The 23,365-nt window shown below is 35.6% G+C and overlaps 1 protein-coding gene across 1 annotated transcript in view; it reads left to right on the top strand.

Moving 5' to 3' along the window:
- Positions 1-23,365, top strand: part of sxc (O-linked N-acetylglucosamine (GlcNAc) transferase sxc) — a 176,352-nt gene that overhangs the window by 49,152 nt on the left and 103,835 nt on the right. Inside the window, exons 5-8 of the mRNA XM_090397287.1 lie at positions 12,494-12,562; positions 14,973-15,089; positions 15,178-15,257; positions 22,685-22,774. Of these exons, the coding sequence (XP_090253413.1) occupies positions 12,494-12,562; positions 14,973-15,089; positions 15,178-15,257; positions 22,685-22,774 (356 nt within the window). The remainder of the gene's footprint in view (positions 1-12,493; positions 12,563-14,972; positions 15,090-15,177; positions 15,258-22,684; positions 22,775-23,365) is intronic.

The raw sequence follows: 23,365 nt of genomic DNA on the forward strand, positions 1-23,365 counted from the left end.
TAGGAATGGAGGAAAGAGTGCTGTAAAAGGAGTTAGAGATGATAAAAGTGACATGAAAACAGGAGAAAAAGATATCCTTGAAGTATGGAGTAATTACTTTGAAAATTACTAATGAAACAAGCAATGATAGCAGAGTGGTAAAAAAACACTCAGTAGGCATACAGTCAAGCATACACATCCATACTTGAAGTAGAAAAAGCCATCAAAGGCTTGAAATGTGGAAAGGCAGCAGGAGTCGATGATATTCGACCAGAAATGCTGAAGTATGGTGATATAAAAGTCTTACAGTGTGCTGCACTGCATAGTTCAGAAGGCGTGGACAGAGGGACGAATTCCTGATGATTGGAGTAGAGCTCTCATAGTACCTATATATATAAAAAGCGAAATAAAACTAAATGTTGAGAATTACAGAGGTATTTCCCTACTGAGTGTTCCTGGTAAGATCTATGCAAGTATACTTGAGAAATGGCTGAGAAGAATTGTGGAAGTAAAGCTTGGTGAAGAACATGCTGGATTCAGGTCAAATAGAGGCTGTCAGGATCAGATCTTCACTTTACGACAAATAGTGGAGAAATCATGGGAATATAACAAAGATCTGTATTTAAGTTTTGTTGATTTGGAAAAGGCATATGACAAGGTGCCAAGAGAGAAGCTATTCAATACACTACAGTTATATGGTGTCAGTGGGGCATTATATCAAGCAATACTTACTCTTTATATGAGTTGTAAATCAGCAGTTAGGATAGAAGTACAGGAAGATGGTTTAATGTTAAATCTGCTGTGAGAGAAGGATGTACATTATCCCCTCTGTTTTTCATTATCTATATGTATCATATTATGAAGGGAAGTGGTATTAAACCTGATATCAAAATTGAAGATGTTAATGTAAGCACTTTGCTTTATGTGGACGATGTTATACTTCTAAATAAATCTGCTACAAGTCAGCAAGATTCCCTGACTAAATTGAATAACTGTTATAAATTATATGGTATGAAGGTCAGCAATACAAAGACAATGAAAATAAGCAGAATAGTTGAAAATGTCAACTGCGTTGTGAACGGAGAACCTGTGGAACAAGTAAAATATTTCAGCTACTTAGGCACGATTTTTAGTGAAGATGGTAAATTAAATATGGAAATAGACAACAGAATCAACAAAGCTAGTATGGTAGGAAGTCAATTCAATAAATTCATATGGAATAAGAGAGAAATTAGTCAGAACACTAAATTAGCTGTATGCAAGACAGTGTTCAAACCAGTTTTAACTTATGGATCAGAGAGCTAGGTCAGAAGTAAAGCACTTAACCAAAGACTAGAGACTTCAGAAATGAGAGTCCTTAGAAAGATTAGAGGCATGAACAGATGGCATCAATGGCAATATCATATTAAAAACGAGAATATTAGGAAAGAACTTGACATTGTCAGCATCCAGGAATTCCTTAGGATAGCTAATCTCAGGTGGTAGTATCACTTAAAGAGAATGGATGAGGAAAGATTAGCAAAACAAGTTTTCTCCACCAGGTTGGCATGAAAACGACTTAGAGGGAGACCAAGATATAGATTGATTGATAGGGTAAAAGTGCCTTAGACGATGGAAATATAAGATCTGATAATTTGGAGTGTTGACATGTAACAGACTGATTTGGAGGAAAATTGTAGATATGATGTTTGTAATGATGTAAATTTTTCATATTGTATTATCACATCGTATACACACCTTGAGGGTACATGGCAGGAAGTTGATGATGATGAAGGATTCCAATGTTGGAAAAGGTGCAAATTGTCTGTCTTTTACATAATTAATCCATAAAACCAGTTTTTTCTCGAATGCCTTTATTTTGTCGTAGGCATCAAGAACAGTTGGAGAATTTCTCTGAAGGGAGAGATTTAGTTCATTTAATTTCGAAAAAATCTCTGAAACATAGGATAGTGTTGGTAACCATGCTTCGTCAACAAGAAGTGATGCAAAATCAGAATTACATTCATTTACAAATAATAAAACTTTGTGCCTTAATTGAAATACCCTTGTTAGTATTTTGACCCTGGAAAGCCTACAAATTTCAGAATGAAGCAAAAGTTGTATATGTTCACTGTCCATTTCATCGCAGAGTACTGAAAATAACCTGTTATTTAACGGTCGAGCTTTAATAAAATCAACTATCTTTACAGTGTTGTATAGCACAGTTTTAAATTCTGGTGGCATTCCTTTGGAGGTTAACGCTTTCCTATGTATGAAACAATGTACCCAATTCATATCAGGAGCTACTTCCTTGATTATAGAAATAACCCCACTATGCTTATCTGTAAGGATGCGAGCTCCATTCGAACAGAAGCCTATACATTTTTCCCACTGGATCCCTTTGTGTATTATGTAATTATAGAGAGTGTGAAATATTTCTTCACCAGTTGTTCAGGATGACAAAGTTCTACAAAAGAGAATATCGTTATTAATGTTGTTATCATGTGCATATCTTACGTAGCATATTAACTGCTCATCATTTGTAACACCAGTAGTCTCGTCTATTTGTAACGCATAATAAGGGCTCTTCTTAACTCTTTCGATTAACTGAGATTCTACGTCACCTGCCATATCATTAATTCTGCAACTTACAGTCATTTGAAAGAGGAATCAAATCAACATCTTTTAGTAACTTGTTGCCAAACATAGTTTTTACCACATCTTTTTTAGCTGGAAGTAGCAAATTTTCCCAAATAGAATGAGGTTTTCCTGTTTTCTATGCACAAACTTAAGAGATAGGATGCTTCCAGTGCCTTGCTATTAATGGAACCCATGGCCGAAACTATATCTTTCCGATGATTTAATGTCTCTAAACGTTGCTGAAAAAATTCGATTGGCTTATTTTTCACATCACAATGTTTAATTTCTAAATGTCATCGGAGTTTCGCAGGTTTCATACACTCGTTCGACAACACTTCATAACACAAAGCACATTGAGGTTTCTGTTCACTTTCATCACACCAAGTAAACCCGAATTCCAAATATGAACTGTTATATTTCCTACTGCATTTTTTCTTTCAACTGCTTGTTTCTTCTATTTTAATAGTATCAGATGTACTCGCCATTACAACACGTGTATCACAATTAGGGTTAGCATCACCTGTTTCACTTGCTCTTCTTTTCAAAGTCCTAATTCTAAGCCACTTTTCCATTATTAAAAAAGTTTCCAAAAATATATAAATAATGACACACACTTTGTCCAAGTATCACTTAGCACTTCTGAAGATATACTGAGCTTTGGTTGCAGGAGGGAAATCTTCAATAATAAACAACAAGCAATTGGTTGAAATGTGGATAACACATGTTCACTTCAAATTTGATAAAGCAGCAAAGGAAGGCTCAAGCAATAAAGCTATATTGTTGTTCACTTTTTAAGTCTCCATTTGATTTCAATAATTTTTGCTTATTCAATTTTAATTTGTTTCATTTGGATAATTAAAAAATATATATTTAATTAATTTAAGTCTCTCTGCAGACCACAGGTTGAGAAACGCTGCTCCAGAGCCTCAAAAAATTCCTCCACTTCTACCTTAGTAGAGCCTTCTGTATGACCATAGGCACAAATAAGTCTCATTGTCCAGTTCCCCATTCTCATATTTGCCTACATCACCCTACTCGAGACTGCCTGCCATTTAAGAAGATTAGCCTTGTATTTAGTGTTGAATACTATGGCTACTACTCCTTCATTTCCTTGATTATCATTGCCTGAATATAACATTTTGTATTTATTGCTCAGAAAGCTCTCATCAGTTTTTGTCTTTTTTGTTTCAGTCATCCCTATTGTGTCGATCTGGTACTGATCTAATTACTCAGCTAGCTCCATTTCTTTGCCATTCAGGATTCTTATGTTGATAGTACCGATCTTCAACTTTATTGATATTGAGTTGGGGTGTATTTTAGGGTTTGTTCCAGTAGCTGACTTTTCGCTGTTCACCCTGGTTCCCTGGTGAAAACAACGGGGGGCCTTGTTTAACCAGGCGACGCCCCAGCCGGCATGAAATTTTTTCATGTTGCACCATCATTTTGTATATTGTTTTAAGCCAATAGGAATACAATTTGGTCGGCTAAATCCCAAATTGCAAGCCCATCCTTTTTCTTTCAGTTTCCAGGTAGATACCAATATGGTGCATCATGAGAAGGTGAGGATTGGACATTAGGTCAGAAGCCCTGGTCGGTTCTCCGCATTCCTTTAAAGGCTATGTGTATCACCTTTCAGTGATACAGCTTTGACCCTTAAGCACCCTTTTAGTTAGAAGAATCCTTAGTTTTTAATGTCATCTATTGTTGGACAACAATAGATATGCAAGTAATACAATAGCAAAAAATGCAAGAAAATATTCTGTGCATGGACATCAAGTAATTGCATTCAGAGTATGTACAGATAGTGTTTTCGGATTTTGGAACATTTGATTAGTTCTTATTATTAAAAGTAAATGATGCACATAAAAAAAATGGAAAAAGTGATATTTGAAATGAAAGCAAAATTTCTACGTCTAAAAATTTTTTTTTGAATACAAAAGGCTCATATCAGTGAACAAGTTGAAAGAGGTCAACATGCCAGTTTTATATTTTTTCATTTAAGTTCTCAGTTATATTTAATTTTTATTAAAATGTAATGTATAATTGTTTTTGAGCATTATGTATTTTAATAGCAGGTTTCCACAAAAACATTTTTAAGTGTTTCAGGTTTTTATGATTAATAAGGTGTAATTTAAATTCTATATATTTTAACTTTCCTGAAAAGGAAAAGCTATAAATACATTTTTCCCCCCCTGTTTTTTGTTAAAACGCATTTATTGGAGCAACATATAACAACAGTTCAAGTAATAACTTTTTGTGAGGGAAGGAATATCTGATCCCCTATTGCTAGCTGATTGTGAAACATTTCCTATTAATTATGGCAAGTGGACATTTACAGAACAGCATTAATGGTGTGAGGTTTTTGCTGGGACTTCTTTTGTTAATAGCGGCAGATTCAGTGTGATGTTGCTTGATACAGTTGAGAGTGTGGTGCATATAAAAAAAAAAATTACATGCAATAAATGAGTACTGCATCTTAAATTATGATGTTTTGCCAATTATAATGGAGTAATAAATATCATCAAATATACATAAATCATTTTCAAATATTTTTCTAGCAGATTTAAAAAAAAAATTCTTAAATATAAGTTGGAGTATCTCCATATATATGTTTTACTTCTTTTACCACTCACTTTGTCATATAAGGACAAATTTTCCCATTTTGATATATGAGAAAGGAAATTTGATAGTAATCAGAAACACTAAAATGGAATTAGCATTCAGAAAAATGTACTAATGAATAGATTGAGAGTGCTCCATAAGTTATAGCTTTAAGAACGCAGAGTAGCCCACAGAATATTTCAAGATACCTTTTGAGTGTGAATTCACAAATATAAAATCTGTGGTCCCAACTTTCTCAGTTATTTCTTCTCCTTATGGTAAAGGAAGGTGAAGAATGAATTACTCAGTGAACCCTGAAGTTTGCTATTTTATGATTTGAATTCAGTTTAATTGTAAAATAATTTGATATCCAATTAAGCATTACATGCATCATTTGATTTCACTTTAAAATAAATTGAAGAGGCTCTTCTTCATGTTATTTTCATCTGTCAATGATTACAGAGATTCATTTCCACGGTATTAGTAATAGTAGCAAGTGGAACCATAAGCTGTGTATGAAAATGTACTTTGTGCCTGTACACAGCAATTTCTACTAATATGTTTTGGTTTTCTCCAGCTTATGAGAAGAGGTTTTTTAAATATACATATTTCATAGTGTTTGGTGTTATTAAGAGCTTGAAGTCATCCCATGTAGGTATAGAACTAATGTTTCAAGTGCAATTATATACTGTGTTTAGATCTACTCTTTATCAAAAAATTTACAGTAAAAGGAGGTGGGCATTGATTTGTTCTGTACAGATAAGCAATTTCTTAAGAAAAGTGAACAAAATTGTATATAAACATAGAAAACTTGTATGCGACCCTGACATTAAATTATATTTGTGAATGAATTTTTTTTTTGACTCCCACCCATGAAGTGTTGTAAACTTATATTAGTAATGATGCATAGGCTAATTGTTTTTATTTATTTTTTATAATTCATAAAATCTATTTAATTTTCGACCACTTCAAGCCTCTAATAAGTAGGGTGGTTCTTGGTTGAGCAACAAAAATTCATCTCCCACCTTAAGACATTCACAAACATCCATGATGAGATTTGAACCTGCAGCCTGCATTTAACAACCAACAGGTTGTTAAAGGCAACATTAATTAATACAAATGTTGGTTGGAAGGTAAGTATACTAACCACCCAGCCAAACTAGACCACAAGTGCACTAACTCACTAAACTTGCTTTTTCCACTTATTTTTCATTCTGTCTTTGTTCCTCCAGTCATTCAAAGAGAATATTAACACGTTCCTTTTCTCTTTACCCCTATCTATATACAGCAATAATTTGTTATAAATTCTGAAACCTATTGTGTGTATGGAGGGGGGAACGATCATCAATTGCCAATTTCATAGTTTTAGTTCCCCTAGTAAAATGCCATAGTTTTCTTCCTTGAGAGATTTACATATATTGTTTTATTATTAAATTCTGTTTATATACTTCTTTTTTGTAGATTTGTCCTTAGTTGTTCCAAATATCACTTGGTCATCTGCAAAGAGTAAGATATCTAAGATAAAACTATTTCTCTATTTTTAATTTGATGAATTAAAAATATAGAGAAATAAATTTAATGAATATGAATAAATGAAAATAATCATATTGGAGATAAGGACATCCTTGTCCATGATTGCTCCCTCTCTTTCAGCTTCACCATCAATGTTGGAGTGCCTCAAAGCTCTATACTACTTCCTTTCTCTTGTTCGTAAATGACCTACTTGCAATCACCACTAATCCTATCCACATTTTTGCTGATGATTGTACTCTGACATGCCAGGCTACAAGATCATTTATACCAGTACCTTAAACATTGATCTTCATACTATTCTTCAGTGAGACAAAGACCTTGTTCTCATCATCATCATCATCAAATTCATGACATGTACCCTCAAGGGGGTGTACAAGATATGATAGTACTACATGAAAAATTTACATCATTTCTAACTTCCTATTTACAATTTTCCTCCAAATCAGTCTGTTACTTGTCAAGACTCCAACATTATCAGATCTTATATTTCTATTGTTTAAGGTACTTTGTACTGTATCAATCCACTTATATCTTGGTCTTCCTCTGGGTCATTTTCCTGCCAACCTGGCAGAGAACACTTGTTTTGCTAATCTTTCCTTGCCCATTCTATTTAAGTGACCATACCACCTGAGATTAGCTCTGCTAACGCATTCCTGGATGCTGACAATGTCAAGTTCTTTCCTAATATCCTTGTTTTTAATATGATATTGCCATTGATGCCATCTGTTCACGCCTCTAATCTTTCTCAAGACTCTCATAACTGTGGTCTCTAGTCTTTGGTCAAGCGTTTTACTTCTGACCCAGCTCTCAGATCCATAAGTTAAAACTGGTTTGAACACTGTCTTGTACACAGCTAATTTAGTGTTCCTACTAATTTCTCTCTTATTCCATATGAATTTATTCAATTGACTTCCTACCACACCAGTTTTGTTGATTCTATTGCCTACTTCCATATTTAATTTACCATCTTCACTAAAAATTGTGCCTAAGTAGTTGAAATGTTCTACTTGTTCCACAGGTTCTTCGTTCACAATGCAGTTGACATTTTCAACTATTCTGCCTATTTTCATTGTCTTTGTCTTTTTATTGCTGACAAATACAGGAATAAAATACAAAATGATGGTACCTTGTTCTGAATACTACCAAAATAATCATGCTTTTTCTCTTGCAAAAAAGATTATTCAGTAACACACACAAATCACCAGATAAGATATCTCTCTCTCTCTCTGCTTGGACTAACGTTGACTTAGTCTCTCCTGGCATAAACACATCAATAGTCTCCTCGGCATCCAAGAAACTAAGCATTCTCTTTCATTTAAAAGGCTATTTTACACCCAACCCAACTCCTAACTATATACAAATCCCAAATCTGCCCTTGCTTAGAATACTACTCACATGTTTGTTGTGGTCCACCTAAAACTTTCCTTAAAATCCTTGATGCTTTCCATAGGTGAGCAATTAGGCTCATTGATCCCTCTCTTGCAGATTCACTTTAACTTCTATGTCACAGATGCAGTGTTTCAGCACTATGTCTATTCTACAGATACTTCCATGGTCACTGCTCCAGTGAATTGGCATCTATCATTCCTTCACTTTCAGTTGCATCTATAAATATGAGCAGCAGTTGCCTAGCATAATTTTACTGTGCAACTTGAAATACCTAACCTGCTCCCCCCCCCCCCTCTTCCTTTTATATTCTGTCCTCTGGAACAGCCTTCCTCATGAAGTATTCCCAAACAATTAGTTTGCAGCTCTTAAAAAAAAAACATCGATAAACTTCTATCTTTTCTAAAGCAATTTTGTTCTTCATTTGTAATTTTTTATAGTATACAGTTAATCTGTTCTTTAGTATTTTGATGAATTAAAAATCTCTGTTAAACTCTGTGTTTAACAAACTTATTCCTCTGTAATTATTAGTCATTCTGACTTCCTTTTTTAACACGTTCATTGCCAAGCTGAAAATTGGAATTTTGTGTGGTGGCCAAATTTTTTTAATTTTTTTATTTAGTTTTTATTGTGCTCAAAATAAGTTAAATATATTATTTACATGCTTTTATTATTATGTACGTAGGATTTATGTACTCTAAATATCTATTACGCGATATTGCGTGATATGTAATTCGGTCAAATAAGTTATATATTTTACAAATAAAAAACATTTAAATATAATAATTATAACTTTAATTATCACTTTTATAATCACATAGAATTTTTAAAAATAACGTACAAATAGAAAAAAATAATTATCAAAAATCAACATTTATAGGGAACTAAAAATGTTGATTTAGTACTAAAAAAAAAAAAAAAAAAACAATACTCAAAATAAATAAAAACCATACTCAAAATAAATAAAAACCAAACTTCAAGCACGCTAAATCAACGAATAACTAAACAAAATTGTCGCGTTGTCGCCTTGTCCGAACACCGCCACTGTGCGACGTCCACACGATAAAGCGTGATCAGCCACCGGGTGAGAACTCGCATCATGCGATATCGCGTGATTGGCAATGAACGCATTAAAGATGGAAATCGCAGTTGCAAGGTTTTGATTTTTCCATTGAGTATTCTTCCTGTATTTATCATTCCACATTCAGAGTCCTTGTTTTCCATATTTTCTTCTTCTTATTATTATTAAGAGAGACTTCCAGGGACTCAAGGGAGGCCACATGCTACACCCACCAGCTATCATACTTATTCTTGGATTCATTCACACTGCTTGCTTTCACAACATCCAATTTCCATTCCATTCATGCACCACACTATGAAAGAAAAATCTACCCCCCCCCCTCTTAGCGGCATTCATTCTCAGCTTCCAAGGATTCTCTCTATAAAATGAAAAATTTCATCAAGTGAAATCCTCTGACCCTTTTAGAAGTTTGTAAGTCTCAATCATATCACCCCCTCTTTCTCCTGTTTGCTAGTGTCTGCAGTCTACAAATTCTGTCTGTCTTAATAATCAGTATTCCATAATCCTGATATAATTTTTAACACTCTCCTTTCCACTCTCTCCAATATATCAGAATAACAGTGGAGACCAGACCTGCGCACAATAGTCCAAGTGACGTCTTATCAAGGGCCTTGTAAAGAGGCAAAATGTCATCCTAATCTTTGCATGCAAATGTTCATTTCAGCATTGCAATTATCTTTTGAGTTGTATTTGCAATCTTTGATACATGGCCCCTGAACTTCAACGTCCTATCTACTAACATTCCAAGATCCTTAGCCTCATCAGTTTCTTCAAGCATAATCTCACCAATACAATACGGCATTGGATATCTAATCACGCTGAAGTGAATAACTTTATATTTACTGACATCCATTTTCCCATGCCCATAATTTCAGCCTAATTATTTGCAAGTGCTGCATATCAGCAGCATTCCTGATTACCTTATCTATCTTTGCATCATCTGCAAATAGCTGTATGTTTCTTGTCAAATCCTTCCCAATATCTTTAATGTATAGATTAAATCTTGCAGACTCACACCTCCATGTACCACTTTTTGATATCTGTCAGTCAGCCATCCTCTTATCCACGCTAATATTCTATAACCCAAATTTCTTCATATTCTTCAGTTTATGCAACAGTCTACCATGCTGTGTTCTGTCAAAAAGACTTAGCAAAATCCAACAGTATCATGATGTATCTATTCCCCTTGTCTAGTTCAATGGTAACATTGTTATAGAATGTGAGCACGTTGCTAAAACATGACCTTTCCTTAGTAAACCCAGGTTGCTCAGTTCAAAGTAGAGATTCACTGTCAACCCATTTCTGAATGTGAGCCCTAACCAATTTTTCCAAAATCTTCACCTCCACTACTAAGATACTAATTGGTCGATAGTTGGATACATCGGCCTTTGAATCACCCTTTATCATATCGAGGTAAAATATTGACGATTTTCACTTTGTGACTCTTCACTCTTGCCTCTTCCAACAACCCTTTCATGTCCTCTCGTTCTGAACTGATCACTAGTTAAGTTGTTAGTACCTGCAATTACGATTTTGTTTACTTTCCTTTTCTGTTTTTGAATTGCTTCCTTTATATTCTTAATTTTCACTCCAGGAGAACTTGAAGTTATAACTTGCTCATCAATAGCATGTTTTATTATAGCATCACCATACCAAATAACAAACAGTCACTTACCTCAATCTTTTTCTGCTGCTTTATGTATAATTAATTTCAGATTTTTCCATTCTTTTTCTTTTAAGTATTTGTTTTCTTGATATGCATTCTTTTTTTTTTTTTGTTTGTAGTAATAGATTTATTTTAATGTTCATCACATTTTTCTTTTCGTTATGTAGTTTGATGGTATTGTTATATTTCCAACTATCAAGTGATATGAATTGCTACTGAAAACTCTTGCATCATTTATTAATTTTGCTAGTTTATTAATAGCTATCAAATTGCCAGTTATTGATTTTCGATCTCTAGCTGACTAGGTAAATTTGAGCATATTTATCTGAAAAAAACTATTCATTATTCTTATTGTTGTAAGACACAGATTCTACATATTAATCTTTTTCATTTTCATTAAGACAGTTTTTCCACAAGAACTCTTTACAGATGGTATTGATTCATTATCAATTCTTGCATTTATCTGCTATTAATATAAAATCATTTATTTTATTTAATATCTTGTAATGATTTATAAAATTCTTCTCTTTCTTCATCTTAACCTTCTACTGGAGCATATCGCTTTTTTTGTTTTTATTTTTGTTTCTAATAATGCTAATAGCTTTTTCTAATAACTTTATATATTTTCTTTCCAATCTTTCTTTATCCATATCATTAATCCTGCTTTAGCTCTTTCTACTCTTTCAACCTTACAGTATATCCAGATATAATATTCTGATCCTTTGGTTCCTCTTAATTTTTTGTTTTGGTGAATTATTGTCAAATTAACTTTTGCCTTCTTTAGTTCTGCATCTAGTTCCTCTTCTTTTTGTGTTATACTCTAAATATTACAGGTGGCAATTCTGAAAAATCAGAGTTGCCACCTGGATCTCTGGTGTAATGAATCTCTGGCATGAAAATGCCAGAGATTCATTACACCCATTCAGTTTAGCTTGGGAATCTTGCAGACTTAGTATAACGTCTGCATAAAGTAAATAGCTGAATTATCTCAAGTTTTGATATTAAGCTTTATGCCACTTTGCTTTATAATGTTCATTCACTGTTATTCATAATTTGTGTGGATTACATTATGTGCACCCTATCTCACATCTCATTTAAAATCATACTGTTATGCAGCATCTCCTTCATTTCTAACTGTTGACTTACATAAATTAAACATGCCAAGAAATTATATTCTTGATTTAATCCTTTATGCTGACTTACAACTCAGATATACATTATATATTGCTTGTCCTATTTACAGATTTTTGAAACTCAGATACTGTTCCTTGTTATATTCTCATGATATCTCAAACTATGTATGTGCATTTAATAATTTTCCAATAATTTGTTTGAATTTCAAAATAAAAGAGAACATGTATTTTGAAAATGATTGAGAACATGTTTTTTAAATAGCCTTCATTATTGTGCTATTTTTGGCTTATGTTAATCTCATCACCAATATAACTGGCTCATTACACAGTGAGCCAGTTATATTGGTTATTTATTTTCTTTCTTTATTTTTTTAAATTTATTTTGCATTATTTGCTTTATCAAATGCTATTTCTTATACAATACAGCATTATTGCTGAAAGTAAGTTGTAATTTATTTTGCAAATTGAAATGGCAATTTTTTTCTCCTCTTTCAGGATCTCTACTGTGTGAGGAGTGATCTAGGCAACCTTCTGAAGGCATTAGGAAGATTAGATGAAGCAAAGGTAGGAGGAGAGTGTCCAGCTCCTGGAGTTGTTTATTTTAACCCATTCTCCCTTCCTACATGTTCCCTACTTCCAGCTCTTTCTACTTTTGTTCATTTATAAACATTTTTTTTTTTTCATCATAACAATATTACAATCATGTACTTTCACCCATCAAATTTTTTGTTTAATGAAAATTTTGGTGCTTTAATTTTTCTTGTCCATGATGGACTTTTTTCCTTCTCTTGCACCTGATTTCTTTGTTTTTCTCTTTCCTTTATCCTATATTTTTCAAGGGCAGTATGGAATCAGGCTTTAAATTCAGTTTGCTATTAATAGTCCAAGAGGCCACGTTGCTTGAATGCACAACTCAGCCATAACCTTGGTTTCAGTCACCTCACCAGTGGGCTGTCTAGTCCATTTGGATAGTGAACTGCTCATTACAGAACTTCAAATATATTTCTGCAAGAGGATTTTGGGTGATCTAAAATTTTAGAAGTTTTTGCTTCTTTTTTTTTCTTCTGGTCCATGTTTCATCCAAAATTCTCATTATTAGCTTTTCCATGGATGCTGCATGGTTCTGTATGCCAAAGAACATGAGCTTCCATGGAGGAGAAAGAGCATCTGTAGTATTCAAATTAAAAGCATTTGCTTATTGATTATAATTAAAATTGCAAAGCTCTAAGATGCCTTTTCTCTGCGCCTGCCACTGCGTTTTGCGCTGCAAACTTTGCGCGCGAAAATAGCAGCATGCACTGCTGATAGGAACTTGGCCTTTTGTGAGGCTATATGCAAAATAATGAAGGGAGGGGTTAATTTTATATAGAATACTGCCTTTGAAAATATCCTCCAATTTGTTCATATTACCTTAAGATGAATCTGCATCTTGAAAGTTTAAAATAGTTTATCTTTTTATATTCATATATATTAGTATATTAATTTTATATTTTAAAATTAAATTTTAAAAGTTAACAGTTAAAATTTTAATATTAAACTAAGCTTTTTATGCAGTTGAAAAAAACAACAACTGCAAATAACTACATTCAAAGCAGGCTGTTCCACATTATAAAATAAAAATATAAATTTTGATAAATATGAATAGTATTTTAAACAGCATATGTAGAATACAATCGAAATGTATTCTGCATTAAAACAAAAATAAAAGGTACAGCCAAATTTGAATGAATTATATAGCAGCCTTCTCTCCTTTTTCTGGAAATATAAATTCCTCCCACATGGGAATAGTAGAATAATGAACATGGTCCGAGTGATGTTAGAATGTGTTTTATTCCGTTTTGAGTGTGTATGTGAAATTCATAACTTAAGTTTTTTTTTTTTTTTTTTTTTTTTTATGTTGATAAATGGTTTATTCAGCTCAGATTAGATAAAATGCTGTATAATGTAAAATTAAATATTATCCCATGTCCATTATCACTGCTATCTATGTAGTTTTGTGTGCTTTTGCATGCTAAAAAAAAAAAAAAAGACAAAATGGCCCCCCAGAATCAAGGAAGGGAGGCTGATTTCAGCTCTGTGTACTGTAACTTGGATGTCACTACACTGCTAATCATTGCTTTTCTTTTTCTCCCTAAGATTTTAGTGGTATTAGTAGGGCATTGTGTACTCTCACTGCAGAACAGACTGAAATAACTGCCGGATGACGTTCTGAGCTGCCTGGATCATCCCTCCACTCTGCTGTACGTCGGTCACTCATGTGACTCAGTGGTAATGAACAAATGCATTAGTTTGGTTTGCTGGGAATTTCAGTTACCTGGACATTTAAACTGTTAATAAATATTTAAAAATCAGTTTTTCTGACAGTCCTATTTGTGGTTGAATCTGATTGCATTTAACATTTAAATGATTAAGAAATTCCAAATTTCACTGTCAGTTCCAGCATTCTGATTCTCTCCACAGTTTTATTAGCAGTTCATCTCATTTTTTTTTTTAAATTGGAAAGCTGCTATAGGATTTTCGAAATGGACATAGGAACTCGTAAGTTTAATTAATTACTGGTACTTTTAAATTTAAAATGCAACACAGTAGAAAAATTGCAGCTATATAACCTTCTTTTGTGCATGTTAAGTTTTAAGAATCCACAGCCAGTGTTTCCTCTTTTCTTTGCGAATGCGCTAGCGCGCAGCGGTAGCGTAATCTTAAGAGGAATGAGAAATACTGATTAGTTCATAATTGAGCTTCAATTACTTTAATTGCTTTACATTAACAAAAATTTGAAATGAACAATACTTGTATGCTCCTCCTCATAAGAAGAAATGTGCGATGCGCGCGATTTGCGCTGCGTCTACTATCCTATCCAGCAGGACACTGGCTGTGCATATCCACAATAATAAATTTTGTTTCTAATGTTCTCTTTATTTCCTTTCTCCCTTTTCCCTGAATTTTTCCTGCACCATCCTGTTTTCACTTGAAGGCTTGCTACTTGAAAGCTATTGAAACTTGTCCCACCTTTGCAGTGGCATGGAGCAACTTGGGATGTGTATTCAATGCACAGGGAGAGATATGGTTGGCTATTCATCATTTTGAAAAAGTATGTACATTCTGGTTAATTTTTCTGTTTAGAATTTAAAAAAAAAAAAAAGTAATAAAATTACTATTGACACTTTCAATTATTGCAGGCTGTGGCATTGGATCCAAATTTTCTTGATGCTTACATAAATTTAGGAAATGTTTTAAAAGAAGCACGTATTTTTGATAGGTAAGTGATGTCTTGTTTTTAATCTGAAACTTGGTAACCATTTATTACATTTCAGTTCATGTAGTTTAGAATTTAGTTTTTGTTTCGAATCGAATTCAGTCACACCATTGAATGTTGGTCTAACATCTCATCTCATCTTCCTTTTACCCTCTTTTACCTTGCGGTGTCGAGGGTTTATTAATCATCGGACCTCAAACCGTTCACAGGATAAGGTGGTCAGCCCTATGCCCCGGTGTATCCTATGTCCTGTCGTGTTGAGTTCTCAAGCCGGTTTGCCTGCTTTGCGGGATGAAGAACCCCGGGATAAACTGGGGGGGAAACCCTGCTGTCCACGCCCAAGACTGGCTAACTTGGCTATGGCTGAGAAAGATCCTTCAGCTCCTCACGTCACCGATGGGAATCAAACCTAGGACACTCCTTCCCCAGGCATATGGTTGCGAAGCGCACAGCCACTGGGCTAACCACGCAGTCTAACATTTGGGGTAGAATCCCTAGAAGATTTCTAAGAATTCTTGACTCAGTACATGCTACTCTTTTTTTCTCATGGGACTAACACATTATCATTGTTGGTTCATCTGTTATATTATTTGTGCTTTGTTTAATTTTTGAATTCATACTGAAGGTGCCCTTGTTATTCGGGTTGAAATTTTTAAATTTTATGCAGATAAATTTTTAATGTAAGTGTTCATTCAGGGCTCAACAGATAGCTTGCCCACTTGCTGATGGTAGCTGCAGACTGGACAAAATAGAACATTTTTTTGTTTAATAAACATAACTTTCTAAACAAAATCTTTAAGAAAACACAAATGCATCGGTAATCACTTATGAAACTCCTGTTGCCTTATTTGGGACATTAAAAAAAAACGTGTGTTTGCTGCGGAGGGGGGGGGGGGGGGGTTGATGAAGAGGATTTTGCATAATTTGTTGAGCATTGGTTTCACTGTATTAATTTTTACTTAATTATATTCTCATTAATTCATCAAAATATTTTCTTTGTGAACTAAAGATTGACTTAATAGCAACCTTTACCCTGTGTTCTTTGCATATGCATGTTGAGTTCCTTTATCTTCAAAGAAAACTTTTGTCCTTGCATTTGAACTAAATCTCATTAATTCCAAATATTCATTACCATGCAATAATTCACCATTTTCATTTCACGCTCATCTTATTTGCTTGATTTCTGTTACTTGCTTTTGTCACAAGTATTTCCACCTATTTAGCTCAAATTGGCAATCTGTAAACCTATTAGCAAACATCTGAACCAACCTTTGTCTTTCACTTATAACTCAGCTCTGCACTGCTTGCAAGTTTAACTAATTTTTTCTTTCACTATACTTCCATTCTCTAGAATGCAATTCATTATCATTCCTCCCCCCCCCCTTTCCATTATGGCTGCTGCTGCATAAATACTACTAATTGAACAATACACCCATAAATGCAGTGTGTGTGTGTGTCTATAAGTAATGTATATACACTGCTTGGAAAGAAGCCAACAGACACCCTCACAGGCAAGGTGCATCATACCATGTAACAAGTTGTGTTTGTAACCAGTATAAATTGGAGGAATGTGATGCTCTCAAGTCAGTGCAACTGTGTCTGGGTGAAATAGCTGTGAGAAGGGAACTGATGGAGTTTGAAAGAGGAATTGTGATAAGATGCCATGTTGAAGGCTTATCTCTTCAACAAATTGGACCATTCCAGGATCATTCCAGGTCAGCAATCAGTGATACCATATTATTATTATTATTATTATTATTACGGGCAACTCCAGGGAGTCATTAGACTCATCGAGGGAGGCCCCAAATCATTTTCATCACAACTATTCGACATTCATACAGTATCTATCATACCTCGCCTTAAACTCATTCACTGTCACAGCATCCACCACAGACTCAGGGAGCGCATTCCACTCATTCACTACTCTAAAAGTAAAGAACCCAGCTCTAACACCTTTACTAACCACACTTTTGCCCAGTTTCCATGGATGTCCCCTAGTCCTCCCACAACCAGCCCTGTTCTCAAAAATATCTTCTGAATTAATTTTATAGAAACCCTTCAGTAATTTGAATGTCTCAATCATATCTCCCCTCCTCCGCCTATCAACCAATTTTTGCAACCCACAAATCCTCAACCTGTTCTCATACGGTTCATTCCACAGACCTGCTATCATCTTGGTCACTCGCCTCTGGATCCTCTCCACCTCCTCCCCATCAAGAAGAAACCTAGGTGACCAAATCTGAGCACAGTAGTCGAGATGAGGTCTTATCAAGGCTCGATACAGAGGAACAATAACCTGCTTGTCTCTGCTTGTCAATGTATTCTTCAGCAACCAAGTGATTTGATGAGCTGATTTGGCCACTTTTGCAATGTGTCCCCTAAATTTCAATTCCTTATCCACCAACACTCCTAAATCTCGTGCTTCATCAATTTCCTGGAGCACGGTTCCACCAATGCAGTAAACTGCCTCCCATCTTTTCACCCCAAAATGCATAACCTTACATTTTGCCACATTAAATTGACATCCATTCTCCCTAGCCCAGACCTCCAATCTATCCAAATCATCCTGCAAAATTTTGACGTCATCTGCATTCACTATTGCCCTACCCAACTTTGCATCATCCGCAAACAAATGAACTGTTCCTCTCAGATCCTTTCCTATATCATTTATGAACAAATTAAACAGCAGTGGTCCAAGAACAGATCCTTGTGGCACACCACTAGTCACAGGCCGTCTTGTGGACTCTACTCCCGAGTAAACCACTCTCTGATATCTCTCCGTCAACCACCCTCCTATCCATCTCACCAACCCTATGTCCATTCCCATATGCTGCAATTTACTGATTAGAATTTCATGTGGAATCCTGTCAAAGGCCTTGGCAAGGTCCAGTAGAATCACCGTAAACCCATTACCCTTATCCAGTTCAGCCGTCACTGTGTTATAATACGTGAGCAAGTTACTGAGGCATGACCTACCCTTCACAAAACCATGCTGTCCCCGATACAGTATCCCATTTTCTTCTATCCAATCTTGTATTTTCCTCTTGACTATTTTCTCTAAGACCTTGACAATGATTCCTGATATGCTAATCGGTCGGTAATTTACTACAGCAGTCTTGGAACCACCTTTATGCAGTGGAACTATTTTCCCCTCTTTCCACCAGCTCGGGACTAACCCAGACCCGAGACTCAAATTAAACAAAATGGTCAAGGGTACTGACAATTCTTTAGCTGCTTCCCGTACAACACGAGCTGGTATACCATCCAATCCCACAGATGTATTGACATTGAGGTTCTGTAACAGACTAGTTACCTCTACCTCATTCATCACAATTCCAGTATAAGCTGTTGGTTCCTCCATTTCCGCAAGGCCACCACCTGGATGATATACTCTTGCAAAGTGCTCGCTCAGTAATTCCACAACATCGACTGATTCAGTTACCTCCCTACCCTCAGCATTTTTTAAGATCATTCTACCATGAGCATTTTTCCTTTTACTTGCAACATATTGAAAAAACTGTTTGGGATTCTCTTTAGCCTGCATGGCCAATTTCGTAATCTGCTTTTGCTTTTCTTACCACCCTTGTTACCATCCTGGCCTGAGCTTTATACTGTTCATGCACCTGATGGTCACCCTTCTCCTTAAATTCCCTCCACAATTGTTTCTTTTTTTGCAGCTCAAGCTTAATAGTGTTATTTATCCATTTAACCCCTACCTGATTTATTATTCGGACTCTTGGTATACAGTCAACCATTGCCTCCTGCAAACAGTTCTTGACCACCTCCCATGCACCATCAACATCCAGCCCTTGCAGTTTTACATGCCATGGCATTGAGCCAAGCACACACCTAAGCTTGTCATACTTACCAGCCTGATAATTCCACATATACCCTGTCTTAATTGTAAATTCGACTCCTTTAGCCACCTCCCAAGTCATGACCTTATGGTCACTCTCACCAATTGGTGGCAACAAGGTCATGTTCGTTACAGCCACATTCTCAGTTGCAATTACTGGGTCCAGCACTCTCTGCCCCCTGGTATTTTCCAATACATGTTGCCGTAGATAGTTGTCCCTTAATAACTGCATAAAATCCAATTCCTTCCTCCCATGTGCCCTCTCCTCTTTCCAGTCAATATTACCATAATTGAAATCACCCATAATAATTACCCTCTTTCCATTCATTTCTTCTATTTGCTTATGCATACTATTCCCACCATCCACTCCATCACCCGGTCTATAGCAGCACCCAATTGTATATTTTGTTCTGCTAGATTGTATCTCACACCAAACAGCCTCAAATGTGCTTTTTTCCCCATCCTGCAGTTCAACTTCTATACTCCTTGGCTGAAGCTCATCAGCTATCATCAATAACACTCCTCCCCCCTTTTTATTCACCCTGTCACTCCTGAACACGCTATACCCATCGCATTCAATCCCACTAGCTTTATCATCTTCTGTCAGCCATGTTTCACTAATACCGACAACCTGTGGCCTGGAAGTGCCAACCATGGCCAAAAACTCTTCCTTCTTGTTCCTAATACTCCTGGCATTAGTGTACATGAATCTCAGAAGCCCATTTGTCCCATCCCTACTTTGATTCCTTATACTAATTATCCCATTCTGATTTGTTGTCCGTCGTACTCGCCCGGGCATAATATACTCATTCATACACTTAACTGCCCCCCCTAAAGTCTGCATATCTACTCCCCCCCCTCTTAATAAATCTAGTTTCCCTGAGTCTGTACATCCACTTCCACATCATTCATCAACACTCTTTCAAGTCTCCGTACACCAACTCCATTCAAATGTAACCCATCCATCTTATATAAGTCCTTTCGCCCATCGAACTCATTCCACACATCCACAAATTCCACACCACTCTCCATGCATAACCCACGCATAAAGTCATTGGCAATTATGGCCCTCCTTCTAAACACTTCGCTGTCATACCGCGGTAAGATACTCACCATCCTAACTCTCTCACTCTTCTCTTTTGCTACCTCAAACAACTCCCTCACATCCTCTATCATTTCTATTTTGTCCTCTTTCAAATCATTCGTTCCTGCCACTATTATCATCTCTTTCACCCTCTGTTTTTGCAGTCGAATAGATTCGCTGACGTCCTTTATGTTCGCACCCGGCTGGTACAACTTCGTTAAACTTTCAATTATTATGCCTCTTAATAGCGAATCCCCATACAGCACTCGCTCCTTCACTTTATTGACGTTTACGTACATTCTATTGTTTGCCGTCACAGACTTCCGCCGGTTATTTGTCGGTACGTTCAACACACATTTTTGCATACGCTCCAGTTGTCGTTTGGCTCTGTGTATCGCGCCATTTAAACGGGCAATTTCGCTACTCGCATTTATCTCACCATTTTCATTATCGATCAAATCATCCATTCCTTCGGTGTTTCTACCTTCATTTACACTTTCAGCGACGCTCTCACACATATCTGGCACTACCACGCAATTCTCTAGTACACCGCCATTTTCTGCATTCTGACTACCGTTAACGATATCAGTCTCGATACACGAAACACGCTTGAAGTCCTCATTCTCTTTACACTTTCTACACATGTTAACTCCACTATCACTTTCTAACCAGACTCCTACCGCTCTTCGCAAGGCATACATCTCACAGACAGCACATTGCATAAATTCTTTTACATCAAAACTCTTAAGCAAGCATGGCGACCTGGCCGCCATTTTTTTCTTTATCGGTGCCATGTGTACGCTATCTTTTCTTAAAAATAATAGTTAAAATAACAGAAAACACGCAAAAATTGCACAGACACACCAAGAAACAAAAAGCAAACAATACTACTTAAAATTCTGGTAAAATATCTAATGTTAACACAAAATAATACTGATCTTTTCAGGAGCTCTCGACAAGCCGACGATCTAATCCGTGCGACACCTAGCGACCGTTTATGGACATATTGAGATGGAAGCACAGGAAGTCAACTGTGCTCACTCACTGAATGTGATCATAGGATGCTATGAAGGATAATATGTAAAAAGAACCATTCGTTGACACGTTGAATATGAAATTGAATACTGGCATTGATCGGCACATGAATCTGCACAAAAACATTCAAAAACCGAGGCTCACAAACATGGATTTCCATGGTAGAACCAATTATGCTTGGATAAATCATACTAGCAAGCAGATGGGTGTGAGTGTGGTGGATGTCTCTTACAGAATACATAACCCCAGCTATTAAATTCCGAGTTGGCAGTGTGATGGGTATGGTCCTGTCTTGGACTTATGTTTGTGTTGCCACAAACATTCAACTTTGAGAGATATCTGTACATTCGACAATGAAATGCTTCCTACTTTGTGGCATTTCTATGGAACTGACCATTGTCTCTTTCAGCAAGACAATGCACCATGTCATAAGGCTGCCATAACTGCATGCTTTGTGGATATGAATGTCACCACACTTCACTGCCCTCCACAGAGCCCTGATTTCAACCCTATTGAACATCTGTGGAATGAACTGGAGCATCGGATGAGTTCACGGGAGGTCTGCCACACAACACTCCAGGTCCTCATTACATGTGTACAGGAAGATGTCCAAAATTCCGAACAATCGCTATCATTTACTTGTGGAAAGTATGCCCTATAGGATTGCTGCAGCCACTGCAGTGAAAGAAGTTCCTGCATCTTCTTAATGTGAGCTCCATAATTGTTTGTTCCTCTTACTATGGTGTATATTGACTTCTTTCCAAGCAGTGTGTGTATGTGTGTGTACGTGCACATCTCACTATAGAAGACACCATAATAAGCAATCTTTCTTGCTTATTATGCAAGAAAGATTGTTTATGGTGGGTATACTGTGGGAGTTTGAATGTACCCATTCAAACAAGGCTTCAAAAATCATCTTTGTTTAAAGATCTTGAAATTTTAGTCATTTGTTGGTCAGATCAATTCTTGGCATTTTTCTGTATTATGCACTTAGCCAACTAGACTGGTGATTGTTGTTTATAGTTTTGAAATTCTGGCTTTGTATGTACACAAAGGCAGAATGATGATTTCCAGAAGAAAAACAAGTTTAATGCCAAAACTCAAGTTGAAATTTAAATCTAGATCCTTTCTTTTGTAATGCTGTTGGGGAAAAAAATTCACTGTAATAACAAACTTTCCACATATTTAAAAAAATGTATACTTTTTCTTTTACCTTATGCAGTAATTCATGGCAATCTTGCTTGTTCATATACTATGAATAAGGGTAAATGAGATGAAAACTTAACAGATGAAACATTAAATAACCTAACATTCCTGGTGCATTTATACTGCTAAAAAGTTTCTTCCTAATCGTCAACATATTAGCCTTCTCTTGCTTTTAAAAAAATCTCTTTAGTATGCAAATTAAATTGTGCATTGTGGCTTTGAACAGTATTATGTTCTGTATTTTTCAAGGGCTGTGGCAGCATACCTGAGAGCTCTGAACCTTAGTCCAAATAATGCAGTAGTTCATGGCAATCTTGCTTGTGTGTACTATGAACAAGGGTAAGTAACTTCATTATAAAGAAATTGAAATAAAACTATAATATTCACATTATACTGAATTGATGTGTTTTTTGCTAATAGAGATGATAATACAGTAGTTCCTCATTTAGCACTTCACCACATATTACCATTATAACGTATTAGAAGCTAGCAGCAAACCTTCTTTATTAGCTGTTCTGCTTTGTCGTCATCTACTGAGTTGCATAATCTTTCAGAATAAGTTTTTCCCACAAGATATCTTTATTTCAACTCTACATATAATGGGTTGTGCCCAAAAGATGCTTGACTAGTAGTGTTTAATGACTGCCTCTCACTTTCAAAAATATGGGAGTCTTATTCTAATGCATTAGTTTTTTAAATAATTAATAATACAATTAAGCAATTGTTGATAATACTATAAAGCTGAGGAAACATTCTAATATAGTATGTTTCCTCAGTTTTTGCTCTGTGCTGTTTTATGTATAACATCATGTGACTCCTGTTTTAAATTTGTCCATTGTTCTAGTTCTACTTTGTATTCTATTACCTAATGCTACTATGATCTGTAAATTTCAGATCGAAATATATGACTTTTTAATAAAATGTATTCAT

The sequence above is a fragment of the Typopeltis vanoorti genome, chromosome 8, assembly GCF_054136105.1.
Source record: "Typopeltis vanoorti isolate ZY-2024b chromosome 8, IOZ_Tvanoo_1.0, whole genome shotgun sequence".
Classification (NCBI taxonomy): Eukaryota; Metazoa; Arthropoda; class Arachnida; order Uropygi; family Thelyphonidae; genus Typopeltis; species Typopeltis vanoorti.